Source organism: Carcharodon carcharias (genome assembly GCF_017639515.1).
Source record: "Carcharodon carcharias isolate sCarCar2 chromosome 39 unlocalized genomic scaffold, sCarCar2.pri SUPER_39_unloc_15, whole genome shotgun sequence".
Taxonomy (NCBI): Eukaryota; Metazoa; Chordata; class Chondrichthyes; order Lamniformes; family Lamnidae; genus Carcharodon; species Carcharodon carcharias.
This window is the reverse complement of record NW_024470820.1, coordinates 147,811-166,746: the sequence shown is the minus strand read 5'-3', so window position 1 is coordinate 166,746 and position 18,936 is coordinate 147,811. Positions and strand designations below refer to the sequence as shown.

The window sequence follows — 18,936 nt, the reverse complement described above, 5'->3', positions numbered from 1 at the left end:
GGGTTCCTGCTCCTGATCACTGTCCAGTGATCCCTGGGTTAGAGAGAGGGGAAATCAGCCAGGGTTCCTGCTCCTGATCACTGTCCAGTGATCCCTGGGTTAGAGAGAGGTGAAATCAGCCAGGGTTCCTGCTCCTGATCACTGTCCAGTGATCCCTGGGTTAGAAAGAGAGAGGCGTGGGTGGGGGGGAAATCAGCCAGGGTTCCTGCTCCTGATCACTGTCCAGTGACCCCTGGGTTAGAGAGAGAGAGGGGAAAACAGCCAGGGTTCCTCTATACATACGAACATCCGAATTAGGAGCAGCGTCAGCCACTCGGCCACTCTAACCTGCTCCCCCATTCAATACGATGGTGGCTGATCCGATTGTCCCCTCAACCCCACATTCCTGCCTCCCCCCCCCCCCCCCGATAACCTTTCCCCCCCTTGTTAATCCAGAGTCTATCTTGCTCGCACCTAAAAAATATTCAAAGGCTCTTATCCCACCGCCTGTTGAGGGAGAGACTCCCACCAAAGATTCACCTCCCACTGAGTGAAAATATTTCACTTCATCTCTGTCCTATATAGACGACCCCTTATTTTTAAAGTGACCCCCCCACCCCCCACCTCGTTCTAGATTCTCCCACAAGAGGAAACATCCACTCCACACTCCTGCCTCTACCATCAGCTTTTATATTCCACAATAACCTTTCATGTGGCACCTTATCAAATGCCTTCTGGGAATCGAAGTACAGCACATCCACCGGTTCCCCTTTATCCGCAGCCCCAACAATTTGCTCAGGACCACTTCCCTGGTGATCCTAATTTTCCAGAGTTCCTCCCTGCCTTCCATTTCCATCTTTTCTGGGATGTTACTGGTATCCTCTGTCGTGAAAACCGATGCAAAATACCTGTTCCATTCACCTGCCATCTCCTTATTTTCCATTATCCATTCTCCAGACTCACTTTCTATACGACCGACACTCTGTATTAACTTTTATTTAAATATGTCGACATTCTTGCTATTTCTAGCTAGCTTCCTCTTGTACTCTAATCTGTCCCTTGTTGATCAATGTTTGTCATTCTTTACTGTTCTTTATATCCTGTCCAGTCATCTGACCTGCCGCTCATCATTGTGCTTTTTCTTTAATAACTTTTAACACTAACTTTAATTTGTTTTAACCACAGATGGTGAACACTCTCATTAGGAATTTTCATTATCCTTGGACTATATCTATTCTATGTATTCCGAAATATCCCTTTAAATGTCTGCCACTCACCTCTATTGAGCTATTTCCTCATTTGCCAGTTTCCTTCAGTAAGCGCTGCTTTCACGCCCTCATATTTGCCATTATTTAAGTTTAAAATACTAGTCTCGGACCCACTCTTCTCCCCCTCACACTGAATGCAAAATTCAATATGATCACTGCTACCTTGGGGTGCCTTCACTCGAAGGTCATTGATTAACCCGATCTCCTTGCTCAATACCAGATCTGTGTTGCCCGCTTAGTGTCAAAACATGATGTTCTAAAAAACTACCCCCAAAGCATCTATCAATAACTCATCTAGGCTACACTTGCCGCATCTGATTTTCCCAGTCTATACGCAGAGTTACTCCTCATCACTGTCCAGTGACATGTGTGAAAGAGAAAGGGGTTCCTGCTCCTGATCACTGTCCAGTGATCCCTTGGTTAGAGCGGGGGGAAATCAGCCAGGGTTCCTGCTCCTGATCACTGTCCAGTGATCTCTGGGTTAGAGAGAGAGAGAGAGAGAGAGAGGGGAAATCAGCCAGTGTTCCTGCGCCTGATCCCTGGGTTAGAGAGAGAGAGAGAGAGAGAGAGAGGGGGGAAATCAGCCAGGGTTCCTGCTCCTGAGTTAGAGAGAGAGAGAGAGAGAGAGGGGAAATCAGCCAAGGTTCCTGCTCCTGATCCCTGTTTGGTGATGTGTGTGCCCTCCGGTCACATTCCCCAGGCCCCCTCCAATGCAGGGAGACAAAGACTCGGTGTTTCGGTTTGAATTTATTGATACAGAAAATAGAACATAGAAAACGTGCTCAATTCTTGTATCCTCGACTGGCCCTTCGACCCCTGGCTCGCTCGAACTTCCTGCCCCTCGAACGGATATAGGGCCTGCGGGAGAGAACGGAGAGAGACTGAGACTGTGCCCGGCCGTGGGTGGGAAAGAGGGGGGGGGAGGGAGCGTGGGGAGTCAGGAGGAGGGGGGAAGGAGGGAGTCAGTGGGAAGGAGGGAGTCGGGGGGAGGGGGGAAGGAGGGAGTCGGGGGGAAGGAGGGAGTCGGGGGGAGGGGGGAAGGAGGGAGTCGGGGGGAGGGGGGAAGGAGGGAGTCAGTGGGAAGGAGGGAGTCGGGGAGGGGGGAAGGAGGGAGTCGGAGGGAAGGAGGGAGTCGGGGGGAAGGAGGGAGTCGGGGGGAAGGAGGGAGTCGGGGGGAAGGAGGGAGTCGGGGGGACGGGGGAAGGAGGGAGTCGGGGGGAAGGAGGGAGTCGGGGGGAAGGAGGGAGTCGGGGGGAAGGAGGGAGTCGGGGGGAAGGAGGGAGTCGGGGGGAAGGAGGGAGTCGGGGGGAAGGAGGGAGTCGGGGGGGAGGGGGGAAGGAGGGAGTCGGGGGGAAGGAGGGAGTCGGGGGGAAGGAGGGAGTCGGGGGGAAGGAGGGAGTCGGGGGGAAGGAGGGAGTCGGGGGGAAGGAGGGAGTCGGGGGGAAGGAGGGAGTCAGGAGGGAAGGAGGGAGTCAGGAGGGAAGGAGGGAGTCGGGGGAGGGGAGAAGGAGGGAGTCGGGGGGAAGGAGGGAGTCGGGGCTGGGGGAGGGAGAGATGCATTTGAAGGGAAAGGCTCTGGGGTTCAGGGAGGTGTGAGACAGCAGCACTGGGTGGGGGAGAGAGCGAGACAGGGAGAGGAAGCAGCTACTTACTTGGTGTGGCTGTGTGGAGTTCCAGGTGCAGGTCCAAAATGTCTGTAAACTTCCCGGCCCTTACGAGGACCTGGACAGAAGGAACGAGGTAGAACATCACAGCAGGAATATAGATCCATCCCCGTGCTGTACCTGTCCTGGGAGTGTTTGATGGGGACGGTGTAGAGGGAGATTTACTCTGTATCTAACCCCGTGCTGTACCTGTCCTGGGAGTGTTTGATGGGGACAGTGTAGAGGGATATTTACTCTGTATCTAACCCCGTGCTGTACCTGTCCTGGGAGTGTTTGATGGGGACAGTGTAGAGGGAGATTTACTCTGTATCTAACCCCGTGCTGTACCTGTCCTGGGAGTGTTTGATGGCGACAGTGTAGAGGGAGATTTACTCTGTATCTAACCCCGTGCTGTATCTGCCCTCGGAGTGTTTGATGGGGACAGTGTAGAGGCAGATTTACTCTGTATCTAACCCCGTGCTGTTCCTGTCCTGGGAGTGTTTGATGGAGACAGTGTAGAGGGAGATTTACTCTGTATCTAACCCCGTGCTGTACCTGTCCTGGGGGTGTTTGATGGGGACGGTGTAGGGGGAACTTTACTCTGTATCTAACCCCGTGCTGTACCTGTCCTGGGAGTGTTTGATGGGGACAGTGTAGAGGGAGCTTTACTCTGTATCTAACCCCGTGCTGTACCTGTCCTGGGAGTGTTTGATGGGGACAGTGTAGAGGGAGATTTACTCTGTATCTAAACCCGTGCTGACCCCGTGCTGTACCTGTCCTGGGAGTGTTTGATGGGGACGGTGTAGAGGGAGATTTACTCTGTATCTAACCCCGTGCTGTACCTGTCCTGGGAGTGTTTGATGGGGACAGTGTAGAGGGAGATTTACTCTGTATCTAACCCCGTGCTGTACCTGTCCTGGGAGTGATGATGTGGACAGTGTAGAGGGAGATTTACTCTGTATCTAACCCCGTGCTGTACCTGTCCTGGGAGTGTTTGATGGGGACAGTGTAGGGGGAGATTTACTCTGTATCTAACCCCGTGCTGTACCTGTCCTGGGAGTGTTGGATGGGGACGGAGTGGAGGGAGCTTCACTCACCTGAGAGCAGCACTGTCCCTTGACCCTTGGGGGCAGCCAGGGCCAGCTGGTCGAAGGTCATGATCTGGCCACCAGCCTTCAGGATCCGGTGACGAGCCACATCGGTCACTCGGAGGGCACACACCTGGAGAGGGAGGGAGGAACAAGATTGGACAAGTTGAAGGAGGTTGGGGGGGGGGGGGGAGAAAAGTACGCCGGATGGGCTGACCAGCCGCTGTAGCTGGCCGGCGACGCTGGGGGTCGGGTGCGTCACTGCCTGCGAAGCGCGGTTTCGGCTCTCACCTTGAGCTTGGGGATGTCCCAGATGCGGACGTCGTCCGTGATGGAACCCACGACCACCGCTGTCTTGCCCTCGCGACCGGGCATCTTCATCTTGCGGATCTTCACCAGGAAGCGTGTGTGGGGAGGGGGGTATGGAAAGGCAAGAAGTCGGGATTAGCTGACAGTGTTAAAGCCCTTCACGCCACACACACACAGCAAGATCTCCCGGTATTTACACAATGTTGCCTCTGAGGGATAAATATTACATCTCCCTCTGACAGTGCAGCACTCCCTCAGTACTGACCCTCCGACAGTGCAGCGCTCCCTCAGTACTGACCCTCCGACAGTGCAGCACTCCCTCAGCACTGACCCGACAGTGCAGCACTCCCTCAGTACTGACCCTCTGACAGTGCAGCATTCCCTCAGTACTGACCCTCTGACAGTGCAGCACTCCCTCAGTACTGACCCTCCGACAGTGCTGCACTCCCTCAGTACTGACCCTCTGACAGTGCGGCACTCCCTCAGTACTGACCCTCTGACAGTGCAGCACTCCCTCAGTACTGACCCTCTGACAGTGCAGCACTCCCTCAGTACTGGCACCGGAGTGGGGAGTGTCAGCCTGGATTATGGAGCTCAAATCCTAGGAACTCCCACCCTAACAGCACCGTGGGAGTACCTACACAACAGGGTCAAAATCCTGGAACTCCCTCCCTAACAGCGCCTTGGGTGTACCTACACCACACAGACAAAATCCTGGAACTCCCTCCCTAACAGCACCGTGGGTGTACCTACACCACAGGGACAAAATCCTGGAACTCCCTCCCTCACAGCACCGTGGGTGTACCTACACCACAGGGACCCCCACCATCTCAAGGGACAATTAAGGATGGGCAATAACTTCTGAAGACTCACCAGGCGGGCTAGGGACAGTGGAGGGCGATTGGTGCGACTCATGAAGAGACGCCTCAGGACAACCTTGTTGAAGGGAGCATTCGATCGTCGGGCCAGGAATCGGTACAACTGTGCGGAGAGCAGGGGGAGAAAAAGAAAGACATCAATAAATGGCACAGCCCCCTGCCTACATACATAGAGGTCCCACAGGGGCCGAAGAAACCATATTGAGTCACGTCAGCATGAACTGTTGGAGCTCAAATCCTAGAGTATATACATCTCCCCCCGACAGTGCGGCACTCCCTCGGCACTCACCCCCCCGAGAGCGCGGCACTCCCTCGGCACTCACCCCCCGACAGCGCGGCACTCCCTCGGCACTCACCCCCCGACAGCGCGGCACTCCCTCGGCACTCACCCCCCCGACAGCGCGGCACTCCCTCGGCACTCACCCCCCGACAGCGCGGCACTCCCTCGGCACTCACCCCCCGACAGCGCGGCACTCACCCCCCGACAGCGCGGCACTCCCTCGGCACTCACCCCCCGACAGCGCGGCACTCCCTCGGCACTCACCCCCCGACAGCGCGGCACTCACCCCCCGACAGCGCGGCACTCCCTCGGCACTCACCCCCCGACAGCGCGGCACTCCCTCGGCACTCACCCCCCCGAGAGCGCGGCACTCCCTCGGCACTCACCCCCCGACAGCGCGGCACTCCCTCGGCACTCACCCCCCGACAGCGCGGCACTCCCTCGGCACTCACCCCCCGACAGCGCGGCACTCCCTCGGCACTCACCCCCCGACAGCGCGGCACTCCCTCGGCACTCACCCCCCGACAGCGCGGCACTCCCTCGGCACTCACCCCCCGACAGCGCGGCACTCCCTCGGCACTCACCCCCCGACAGCGCGGCACTCACCCCCCGACAGCGCGGCACTCACCCCCCGACAGCGCGGCACTCACCCCCCGACAGCGCGGCACTCACCCCCCGACAGCGCGGCACTCACCCCCCGACAGCGCGGCACTCACCCCCCGACAGCGCGGCACTCACCCCCCGACAGCGCGGCACTCACCCCCCGACAGCGCGGCACTCCCTCGGCACTCACCCCCCGACAGCGCGGCACTCCCTCGGCACTCACCCCCCGACAGCGCGGCACTCACCCCCCCCGACAGCGCGGCACTCCCTCGGCACTCACCCCCCGACAGCGCGGCACTCCCTCGGCACTCACCCCCCGACAGCGCGGCACTCCCTCGGCACTCACCCCCCGACAGCGCGGCACTCCCTCGGCACTCACCCCCCGACAGCGCGGCACTCCCTCGGCACTCACCCCCCGACAGCGCGGCACTCACCCCCCGACAGCGCGGCACTCACCCCCCGACAGCGCGGCACTCACCCCCCCCGACAGCGCGGCACTCACCCCCCGACAGCGCGGCACTCACCCCCCCGACAGCGCGGCACTCACCCCCCCCGACAGCGCGGCACTCACCCCCCCGACAGCGCGGCACTCACCCCCCCGACAGCGCGGCACTCACCCCCCCGACAGCGCGGCACTCACCCCCCCCGACAGCGCGGCACTCACCCCCCCCGACAGCGCGGCACTCACCCCCCCCGACAGCGCGGCACTCACCCCCCCGACAGCGCGGCACTCACCCCCCCGACAGCGCGGCACTCACCCCCCCGACAGCGCGGCACTCACCCCCCCGACAGCGCGGCACTCACCCCCCCCGACAGCGCGGCACTCACCCCCCCGACAGCGCGGCACTCACCCCCCCGACAGCGCGGCACTCACCCCCCCGACAGCGCGGCACTCACCCCCCCCGACAGCGCGGCACTCACCCCCCCGACAGCGCGGCACTCACCCCCCCGACAGCGCGGCACTCACCCCCCCGACAGCGCGGCACTCCCTCGGCACTGACCCCCCGACAGTGCGGCACTCCCTCGGCACTGACCCCCCGACAGTGCGGCACTCCCTCGGCACTGACCCCCCGACAGCGCGGCACTCCCTCGGCACTGACCCCCCGACAGCGCGGCACTCCGTCGGCACTCACCCCCCCGACAGCGCGGCACTCACCCCCCCGACAGCGCGGCACTCACCCCCCCGACAGCGCGGCACTCACCCCCCCCCCCCCCGACAGCGCGGCACTCACCCCCCCCCCCCCGACAGCGCGGCACTCACCCCCCCCCCCCCCCGACAGCGCGGCACTCACCCCCCCCCCCGACAGCGCGGCACTCACCCCCCCCCCCCGACAGCGCGGCACTCACCCCCCCCCCCGACAGCGCGGCACTCACCCCCCCGACAGCGCGGCACTCACCCCCCCGACAGCGCGGCACTCACCCCCCCGACAGCGCGGCACTCACCCCCCCGACAGCGCGGCACTCACCCCCCCGACAGCGCGGCACTCACCCCCCCGACAGCGCGGCACTCACCCCCCCGACAGTGCGGCACTCCCTCGGCACTGACCCCCCGACAGCGCGGCACTCCCTCGGCACTGACCCCCCGACAGCGCGGCACTCCCTCGCACTCACCCCCCGACAGCGCGGCACTTCCCTCGGCACTCACCCCCCGACAGCGCGGCACTCCCTCGGCCACTCACCCCCCGACAGCGCGGCACTCCCTCGGCACTCACCCCCCGACAGCGCGGCACTCCCTCGGCACTCACCCCCCGACAGCGCGGCACTTCCCTCGGCACTCACCCCCCGACAGCGCGGCACTCCCTCGGCACTCACCCCCCGACAGCGCGGCACTCCCTCGGCACTCACCCCCCCGACAGCGCGGCACTCCCTCGGCACTCACCCCCCGACAGCGCGGCACTCCCTCGGCACTCACCCCCCGACAGCGCGGCACTCCCTCGGCACTCACCCCCCGACAGCGCGGCACTCCCTCGGCACTCACCCCCCGACAGCGCGGCACTCCCTCGGCACTCACCCCCCGACAGCGCGGCACTCCCTCGGCACTCACCCCCCGACAGCGCGGCACTCCCTCGGCACTCACCCCCCGACAGCGCGGCACTCACCCCCCGACAGCGCGGCACTCACCCCCCCCGACAGCGCGGCACTCACCCCCCCCCCCCCCGACAGCGCGGCACTCACCCCCCCCCCCGACAGCGCGGCACTCACCCCCCCACCGACAGCGCGGCACTCACCCCCCCACCGACAGCGCGGCACTCACCCCCCCACCGACAGCGCGGCACTCACCCCCCCACCGACAGCGCGGCACTCACCCCCCCACCGACAGCGCGGCACTCACCCCCCCACCGACAGCGCGGCACACACCCCCCCCGACAGCGCGGCACTCCCTCGGCACTCACCCCCCGACAGCGCGGCACTCCCTCGGCACTCACCCCCCGACAGCGCGGCACTCCCTCGGCACTCACCCCCCGACAGCGCGGCACTCCCTCGGCACTCACCCCCCGACAGCGCGGCACTCCCTCGGCACTCACCCCCCGACAGCGCGGCACTCCCTCGGCACTCACCCCCCGACAGCGCGGCACTCCCTCGGCACTCACCCCCCGACAGCGCGGCACTCCCTCGGCACTCACCCCCCGACAGCGCGGCACTCCCTCGGCACTCACCCCCCGACAGCGCGGCACTCCCTCGGCACTCACCCCCCGACAGCGCGGCACTCCCTCGGCACTCACCCCCCGACAGCGCGGCACTCCCTCGGCACTCACCCCCCGACAGCGCGGCACTCCCTCGGCACTCACCCCCCGACAGCGCGGCACTCCCTCGGCACTCACCCCCCGACAGCGCGGCACTCACCCCCCGACAGCGCGGCACTCACCCCCCCGACAGCGCGGCACTCACCCCCCCCCCCCGACAGCGCGGCACTCACCCCCCCCCCCCCGACAGCGCGGCACTCACCCCCCCACCGACAGCGCGGCACTCACCCCCCCCACCGACAGCGCGGCACTCACCCCCCCACCGACAGCGCGGCACTCACCCCCCCACCGACAGCGCGGCACTCACCCCCCCACCGACAGCGCGGGCACACACCCCCCCCGACAGCGCGGCACTCACCCCCCCCCCCCGACAGCGTGGCACTCACCCCCCCCCGACAGCGCGGCACTCACCCCCCCCCCGACAGCGCGGCACTCACCCCCCCCCCCCGACAGCGCGGCACTCACCCCCCCCCCCGACAGCGCGGCACTCACCCCCCCCCCGACAGCGCGGCACTCACCCCCCCGACAGCGCGGCACTCACCCCCCCGACAGCGCGGCACTCACCCCCCCGACAGCGTGGCACTCACCCCCCCGACAGCGCGGCACTCACCCCCCCGACAGCGCGGCACTCACCCCCCCGACAGCGCGGCACTCACCCCCCCCGACAGTGCGGTACTCCCTCGGCACTGACCCCCCGACAGTGCGGCACTCCCTCGGCACTGACCCCCCGACAGCGCGGCACTCACCCCCCCGACAGTGCGGCACTCCCTCGGCACTGACCCCCCCGACAGTGCGGCACTCCCTCGGCACTGACCCCCCGACAGCGCGGCACTCACCCCCCCGACAGCGCGGCACTCACCCCCCCGACAGCGCGGCACTCACCCCCCCCGACAGCGCGGCACTCACCCCCCCGACAGCGCGGCACTCACCCCCCCCCGACAGCGCGGCACTCACCCCCCCGACAGCGCGGCACTCACCCCCCCCCCCGACAGCGCGGCACTCACCCCCCCCCCCGACAGCGCGGCACTCACCCCCCCCCCCGACAGCGCGGCACTCACCCCCCCACCGACAGCGCGGCACTCACCCCCCCCACCGACAGCGCGGCACTCACCCCCCCACCGACAGCGCGGCACTCACCCCCCCCACCGACAGCGCGGCACTCACCCCCCCACCGACAGCGCGGCACTCACCACCCCACCGACAGCGCGGCACTCACCCCCCCACCGACAGCGCGGCACTCACCCCCCCACCGACAGCGCGGCACTCACCCCCCCACCGACAGCGCGGCACTCACCCCCCCACCGACAGCGCGGCACTCACCCCCCCACCGACAGCGCGGCACTCACCCCCCCACCGACAGCGCGGCACTCACCCCCCCACCGACAGCGCGGCACTCACCCCCCCACCGACAGCGCGGCACTCACCCCCCCACCGACAGCGCGGCACTCACCCCCCACCGACAGCGCGGCACTCACCCCCCCACCGACAGCGCGGCACTCACCCCCCCACCGACAGCGCGGCACTCACCCCCCCACCGACAGCGCGGCACTCACCCCCCCCGACAGCGCGGCACTCACCCCCCCCCGACAGCGCGGGCACTCACCCCCCCCCGACAGCGCGGCACTCACCCCCCCCCCGACAGCGCGGCACTCACCCCCCCACCGACAGCGCGGCACTCACCCCCCCACCGACAGCGCGGCACTCACCCCCCCACCGACAGCGCGGCACTCACCCCCCCGACAGCGCGGCACTCACCCCCCCCCCCCGACAGCGCGGCACTCACCCCCCCCCCCCCCCCCCGACAGCGCGGCACTCACCCCCCCCCCCCCGACAGCGCGGCACTCACCCCCCCCCCGACAGCGCGGCACTCACCCCCCCCGACAGCGCGGCACTCACCCCCCCGACAGCGCGGCACTCACCCCCCCGACAGCGCGGCACTCACCCCCCCGACAGCGCGGCACTCACCCCCCCGACAGCGCGGCACTCACCCCCCCCCGACAGCGCGGCACTCACCCCCCCCCGACAGCGCGGCACTCACCCCCCCGACAGCGCGGCACTCACCCCCCCCGACAGCGCGGCACTCACCCCCCCGACAGCGCGGCACTCACCCCCCCGACAGCGCGGCACTCACCCCCCCGACAGCGCGGCACTCACCCCCCCGACAGCGCGGCACTCACCCCCCCGACAGCGCGGCACTCACCCCCCCCCCCGACAGCGCGGCACTCACCCCCCCCCCGACAGCGCGGCACTCACCCCCCCGACAGCGCGGCACTCACCCCCCCCGACAGCGCGGCACTCACCCCCCCCCGACAGCGCGGCACTCACCCCCCCGACAGCGCGGCACTCACCCCCCCGACAGTGCGGCACTCACCCCCCCGACAGTGCGGCACTCACCCCCCCGACAGTGCGGCACTCCCTCGGCACTGACCCCCCGACAGTGCGGCACTCCCTCGGCACTCACCCTCCGACAGTGCGGCACTCCGTCGGCACTCACCCTCCGACAGTGCGGCACTCCGTCGGCACTCACCCTCCGACAGTGCGGCACTCCGTCGGCACTCACCCTCCGACAGTGCGGCACTCCCTCGGCACTGACCCCGACAGTGCGGCACTCCCTCGGCACTGACCCCGACAGTGCGGCACTCCCTCGGCACTGACCCCGACAGTGCGGCACTCCCTCGGCACTGACCCCGACAGTGCGGCACTCCCTCGGCACTGACCCCGACAGTGCGGCACTCCCTCGGCACTGACCCCGACAGTGCGGCACTCCCTCGGCACTGACCCCGACAGTGCGGCACTCCCTCGGCACTGACCCCGACAGTGCGGCACTCCCTCGGCACTGACCCCGACAGTGCGGCACTCCCTCGGCACTGAGCCGCCGACAGCGCGGCACTCCCTCGGCACTGAGCCGCCGACAGCGCAGCACTCCCTCGGCACTGACCCTCCGACAGCGCAGCACTCCCACAGTACTGACCCGCCGACAGCGCAGCACTTCCTCAGTACTAACCCTCCGACAGTGCAGCACTCCCTCAGCACTGACCCTCTGACAGTGCAGCGCTCCCTCAGCACTGACCCTCTGACAGTGCAGCACCCCCTCAGTACTGACCCTCTGACAGCGCAGCACTCCCTCAGTACTGACCCTTTGACAGCGCAGCACTCCCTCAGCACTGACCCGCCGACAGCGCAGCACTCCCTCAGCACTGACCCTCTGACAGTGCAGCACTCCCTCAGTACTGACCCTCTGACAGTGCAGCACTCCCTCAGCACTGACCCTCTGACAGTGCAGCACTCCCTCAGCACTGACCCTCTGACAGCGCGGCACTCCCTCAGTTCTGACCCTCCGACAGTGCGGCACTCCCTCAGTACTGACCCTGCTGACAGTGCAGCACTCCCTCAGTACTGACCCTCTGACAGTGCAGCACTCCCTCAGTTCTGACCCTCCGACAGTGCAGCACTCCCTCAGTTCTGACCCTCCGACAGTGCGGCACTCCCTCAGTACTGACCCTGCTGACAGTGCAGCACTCCCTCAGTACTGACCCTGCTGACAGTGCGGCACTCCCTCAGTACTGACCCTGCTGACAGTGCAGCACTCCCTCAGTACTGACCCTGCTGACAGTGCGGCACTCCCTCAGTACTGACCCTCCGACAGTGCAGCACTCCCTCAGCACTGACCCTCCGACAGTGCGGCACTCCCTCAGCACTGACCCTCCGACAGTGCGGCACTCCCTCAGCACTGACCCTCCGACAGTGCGGCACTCCCTCAGTACTGACCCTGCTGACAGTGCGGCACTCCCTCAGCACTGACCCTGCTGACAGTGCGGCACTCCCTCAGCACTGACCCTCCGACAGTGCGGCACTCCCTCGGCACTGACCCTCCGACAGTGCGGCACTCCCTCAGCGCTGGAACCGGGGCGGCGAGGGTCGGCCTGCATCACGGAGCTGCACCCGCGGGTGGTGGGGTTCGGGGTGGTCCTCCATGCCCCCCCCCCCCCCCCCCCCCCCCCCCCCCCACCACTCCCAACCATCGTCCCCCTCCCCGCTCTCTCCGAGGGTGGGCGATGCCCGGCTTCTCCTGACCGGCCCTGGTTCACCGCAAAACCCTCACCCCCACCCCCCCCCCCCACCCACCCTTCGCACAGGGCGATCCCAGGGGTGAAAAACAATTTAACCCCAAGAGGGAGGAGGGGTCAAGCCACCCCCGCCCCCTGACTTTCCTCCCCACGCTGAGCACGAAACCGCAAAGCCCGGCTCCGGGGACCCTGCGGCTGCCCCGCAATCGGCCCGCAAAGATCGGGCGCTGTAACAGGCATGTATTCAGATATAAGGGGTGCGGAGGGCGCTAGGACCCACGCGGAATCCCGCAGCCCCGCCGCCGCTTATAGAATGGCGGCCGGGGGGGGGAGGGGGTGGTCCCTACTTTATCGCTCCCTCACCCGCTCCCTCACCTTGACCAGCAGCCGCAAGTAGATGTCTTGGCTCTTGGGCTCCTTCCTCCGCACTTTGCGGTCCTTGTTGTGCCGGATGTCCACTCCCTGGCGCCGATGGCGGCGGATGCAATCGTCGGGGGGAAGAGAGAGAGAGAGAGAGAGATGGCGGAGATTAGTGATCGGGAGAGACGGGTTGGGAAAAAAAAAATAACCATCAAGACGACGCGAACGCGAGCCCATATAGCGCCATCCGCTTCGCCCGGGCGATCCCCGAGCCGACAGCGGGCTCGGCGAGTCGCTCAAGGGTTCGCAGGGCAGCAGATGGCATCGGATTGTCCATGCCCCCCCCACTCTTCCCTTCCTCCTCCGGCCGGCCAGCAGCACTCACCATCTTGGCGTCGCTGAGCGAGAAGAAGGAGGCGGAGCCGGCGCGCGGGCTTCTGGGTAGCCAGACCCCGCCCCCTTTCCCCCTGACCTCGCGAGAGAGAGAGAGAGAGAGAGAGGGAGAGGGAGAGACGGGCCCCTCCCCCCCCCAACCCCGCCCCCCCCCAAACATCCGGCAACCAAGGAGGGTGACGAGGCGGGCAAGAGGGCCACCTGCTCCTTTTTGCTTTGCCTCCTCCTGCAGCAGCGACCAGAGGCGGGCGCTGCACACTGCAGCCCAATTCTGCCCATTCTGAATGGTGCATGGTGTGGAGTGACTGGGGTTCAGCAGGATCACCTTCCCCCCCCACCCCCCCCAACACCCCCACATGGTGCACCCGCAGCTGGGAGGCGAGGCCATTCCGCCCCCCCCCCCCCACTGTCCTATCCTATCGGTGCCAGCCTTTCGACCCCTTCGCCCCCTCTCCACCCACCCTGCATTATAGGCGTCCCACCCACCCCCTCACCCACCCCCATCCACCCATCTCACCCGCCCCGCACAGTCCTCTCAGTCAGTGCCATCGAGCTATCAATGTATCTAATATGTTGGAAAACATTTTTGCTTTAAATATACAGGTTGAGTCTGTGTGTGTGTCCCTACCGGGTTGAAGCCAGCTCGTCTGGGGACTTTGATGGGCACTGGTTTTGGGATAGGAGGGTAGAGCGTGTGCAATTGCAATTTTTGAACCGAGCGCCCAAGAAGTGGGGTGAAATCTTGCCCCCCCCCCCGCCATCTAGCCATGTATTCCGAATTACTCGTAAAATCGGTGCTGTGAAAGGGGTTTCACCGTTGGGCGCAGAATTTCAAAGAGGCTTCGCGCGACAATGAGAATTAACGCTCGATGGGGCGGGGGAGGGGAGGGGCGGGGCGGGCTGGTGGGTATAACTTCAGCAGTTTCTGGGCGAGCAGGGCAGAGGCCCCCCGTGAGACATCGAAGGGCAGCCGTAAGCCTCCAACTGGTTCCACAGGAACCAAAGTGAAAAGAACCTCACTTTCAATGCATCAGGTGAAAATGCGTTGTCTGGTGTCCGGTTCAGTCTGTGGGTTGCTGTTGGCTGAATGGAGATTAGTTTGGGAATAGGTTGAAAGTTATGATAATAGTCATTTGTAGCCGTGTGTATACATCTATATACTTTAACCTGTGTAAATCAATAAAAATGTTTCATTTAGTTCAATTTAAAAACTCGAGAACTGGTAGTCTGATTCCTGACTCTAGAGTCTCATCTCAAACATACCACTTAAAAAATTATAGGTTATGACAGTTGTTTAAAGTTTCCCTCTGGGATTTTTGTTAATAACTCTGCTTTACCAACTCCGTCGGACATAACAGTCAGCCACTTGAATTGACATGGCATGTCTAACCTGAACAAAACGACCCCCCCCCAAGTAACATTCACCCCACACAAGTGTCAGGCAATGACCATCTCCAACAAGAGAGAATCCAACCATCGCCCCCTTGACGTTCAATGGGCATTACCCTCACTGAATCCCCCACTATCAACATCCTGGGGGTTACCATTGACCAGAAACTGAACTGGGACCAGCCATATAAACACTGCGGCTACAAGAGCAGGTCAGAGGCTGGGAATTCTGCGGAGAGTCACTCACCTCCTGACTCCCCCTCCAAAACCTGTCCACCATCTACAAGGCACAAGTCAGGAGTGTGATGGGATACTCCCCACTTGCCTGGATGAGTGCAGCTCCCACAACACTCAAGAAGCTCGACACCATCCAGGACAAAGCAGCCCCGCTTGATCAGTTCCCCATCCACATTCACTCCCTCCACCCACCGACGCGCAGTAACAGCAGTGTGGCGCAAACAAGGCTTATCTTCACCCAACAAATGTTTGCTGAGCTGTAACCCTGAGATTTGAACGCTGTCTGCTGAATGTGGGGACCCCCATCAAAAATTCTTTCAAGAGGATCGTACAGCGCAGTGTTGTGGAGAACATGCTATCTGTGGTGGGAATTTCTCCTTGGTGGTTCTGGGATTTTGTCCGTGTGGTGTAGGTACAACCACAGCGCTGTTAGGGAGGGAGTAACAGGATTTTGTCCCATGTGGTGTAGGTACACCCACGGTGCTGTTAGGGAGGGAGTTCCAGGATTTTGTCCCTGTGGTGTAGGTACACCCACGGTGCTGTTAGGGAGGGAGTTCTAGGATTTGTCCGTGTGGTGTAGGTACACCCACGGCGCTGTAAGGGAGGGAGTTCCAGGATTTTGTCCGTGTGGTGTAGGTACACCCACGGCGCTGTTAAGGAGAGAGTTCCAGGATTTTGTCCGTGTGGTGTGGGTACACCCACGGTGCTGTTAGGGAGGGAGTTCCAGGATTTTGTCCGTGCAGTGTAGGTACACCCACGGCGCTGTTAGGGAGGGAGTTCCAGGATTTTGTCCCTGTGGTGTAGGTACACCCACAGCGCTGTTAGGGAGGGAGTTCCAGGATTTTGTCCGTGCAGTGCAGGTACACCCACGGCGCTGTTAGGGAGGGAGTTCCACTATTTTGTCCGTGTGGTGTAGGTACACCCACGGCGCTGTTAGGGAGGGAGTTCTAGGATTTGTCCGTGTGGTGTAGGTACACCCACAGCGCTGTTAGGGAGTGAGTTCCAGGATTTTGTCCCGTGTGGTGTAGGTACACCCACGGTGCTGTTAGGGTGGGAGTTCCAGGATTTTGTCCGTGTGGTGTAGGTACACGCACGGCGCTGATAGGGACGGATTTCCAGGATTTTGTCCGTGTGGTGTAGGTACACCCACGGCGCTGTTAGGGAGGGATTTCCAGGACTTTGTCCGTGCGGTGTAGGTACACTCACAGCGCTGTTAGGGACCGAGTTCCAGGATTTTGTCCGTGTGGTGTAGGTACACCCACGGCGCTGTTAGGGAGGGAGTTCCAGGATTTTGTCCGTGTGGTGTAGGTACACCCACGACGCGGTTAGGGAGGGAGTTCCAGGATTTTGTCCGTGCGGTGTAGGTACACCCACAGCGCTGTAAGGGAGGGAGTTCCAGGATTTTGTCCGTGTGGTGTAGGTACACCCACGGCGCTGTTAGGGAGGGATTCCAGGATTTTGTCCGTGTGTTGTAGGTACATCCACGGCGATGTTAGGGAGGGAGTTCCAGGATTTTGTCCGTGTGGTGTAGATACACCGACAGCGCTCTTAGGGAGGGAGCTCCAGGATTTTGTCCGTGTGGTTTAGGTACACCCACGGCACTGTTAGGGAGGGAGTTCTAGGATTTGTCCGTGTGGTGTAGGTACACCCACGGCGCTGTTAGGGAGGGAGTTCTAGGATTTGTCCGTGTGGTGTAGGTACACCCACGGCGCTGTTAGGGAGGGAGTTCCAGGATTTTGTCCGTGTGGTGTAGGTACACCCACAGCGCTGTTAGGGAGGGATTTCCAGGATTTTGTCCGTGTGGTGTAGGTACACCCACAGCGCTGTTAGGGAGGGATTTCCAGGATTTTGTCCGTGTGGTGTAGGTACACCCACGGTGCCGTTAGGGGGCGAGTTACAGCATTTACTCCATGTGGTGTAGGTACACCCACAGCGCTGTTAGGTAGGGAGTTCCAGGATTTTGTCCCATGTGGTGTAGGTACACCGACGGCGCTGTTAGGGAGGGAGTTACACGATTTTGTCCCTGTGGTTTAGATTCACCCACAGCGCTGTTAGGGAGGGAGATCCTGGATTTTGTCCCGTGTGGTGTAGGTACACCCACGGCGCTGTTAGGGAGGGAGCTCTAGGGCTTTGTCCGTGTGGTGTAGGTACACCCACGGCGCTGTTAGGGAGGGAGTTCCAGGATTTTGTCCGTGTGGTGTAGGTACACCCACGGCGCTGTTAGGGAGGTAGTTCCAGGATTTTGTCCGTGTGGTGTAGGTACACCCACGGCGCTGTTAGGGAGGAAGTTCCAGGATTTTGTCCGTGTGGTGTAGGTACACCCACAGCGCTGTTAGGGACCGAGTTCCAGGATTTTGTTCCATGTGGTGTAGGTACACCCACAGCGCTGTTAGGGAGGGAGTTCCAGCATTTTGTCCAGTGTGGTGTAGGTACACCCACGGCGCTGTAAGGGACGGCTTTCCAGGATTTTGTCCCTGTGGTGTAGGTACACCCACGGCGCTGTTAGGGAGTTCCAGGATTTTGTCCGTGTGGTGTAGGTACACCCACAGCGCTGTTAGGGAGGGAGTTCCAGGATTTTGTCCTGTGTGGTGTAGGTACACCCACAGCGCTGTTAGGGAGGGAGTTCCAGGATTTTGTCCTGTGTGGTGTAGGTACACCCACAGCGCTGTTAGGGAGGGAGTTCCAGGATTTTGTCCTGTGTGGTGTAGGTACACCCACAGCGCTGTTAGGGAGGGAGTTCCAGGATTTTGTCCGTGCGGTGTAGGTACACCCACGGCGCTGTTAGGGAGGGAGTTCCAGGATTTTGTCCAGTGTGGTGTAGGTACACCCACAGCGCTGTTAGGGAGGGAGTTCCACGATTTTGTCCCTGAGGTGTAGGTACACCCACAGCGCTGTTAGGGAAGGAGTTCTAGGATTTTGTCCGTGTGGTGTAGGTACTCCCACGGTGCTGTTAGGGAGGGAGTTCTAGGAATTTGTCCCGTGTGGTGTAGGTACACTCACGGCACTGTTAGGGAAGGAGTTCTAGGATTTTGTCCGTGTTGTGTAGGTACACCCACGGCGCTGTTAGGGAGGGAGTTCTAGTATTTTGTCCGTGTGGTGTAGGTACACCCACGGCGCTGTTAGGGAGGGAGTTCTAGGATTTTGTCCCGTGTGGTGTAGGTACACCCACGGCGCTGTTAGGGAGGGAGTTCCAGGATTTTGTCCGTGTGGTGTAGGTACACCCACAGCGCTGTTAGGGAGGGAGTTCTAGGATTTTGTCCCGTGTGGTGTATGTATACCCACGGCGCTGTTAGGGAGGGAGTTCCAGGATTTTGTCCCTGTGGTGTAGGTACACCCACGGCACTGTTAGGGAGGGAGTTCCAGGATTTTGTCCCTGTGGTGTAGGTACACCCACGGCGCTGTTAGGGAGGGAGTTCCAGGATTTTGTCCGTGTGGTGTAGGTACACCCACGGCGCTGTTAGGGAGGGAGTTCCAGGATTTTGTCCGTGTGGTGTAGGTACACCCACGGCGCTGTTAGTGTGGGAGTTCCAGGTTTTTGTCCGTGTGGTGTAGGTACTCCCACGGCGCTGTTAGGGAAGGAGTTCTAGGATTTTGTCCGTGTTGTGTAGGTACACCCACAGCGCTGTTAGGGAGGGAGTTCTCGGATTTTGTCCGTGTGGTGTAGGTACACCCACAGCGCTGTTAGGGACGGAGTTCCA

General features: G+C 62.9%; 1 protein-coding gene across 1 annotated transcript; it reads right to left on the bottom strand.

Annotated features, from left to right (window-relative positions):
• Positions 1-1,981: 1,981 nt before the first annotated feature.
• On the bottom strand, positions 1,982-13,694 carry rpl18 (ribosomal protein L18). Its single transcript, XM_041182311.1, has 7 exons — positions 13,605-13,694; positions 13,235-13,321; positions 5,161-5,268; positions 4,270-4,368; positions 3,988-4,111; positions 2,900-2,969; positions 1,982-2,105 (listed from the first exon to the last, which is right to left on the bottom strand). Exons 1-7 carry the CDS (start codon positions 13,605-13,607, stop codon positions 2,030-2,032), a joined length of 567 nt encoding a protein of 188 aa, XP_041038245.1. The 5' UTR covers positions 13,608-13,694; the 3' UTR covers positions 1,982-2,029.
• Between the last annotated feature and the right edge of the window lie 5,242 nt (positions 13,695-18,936).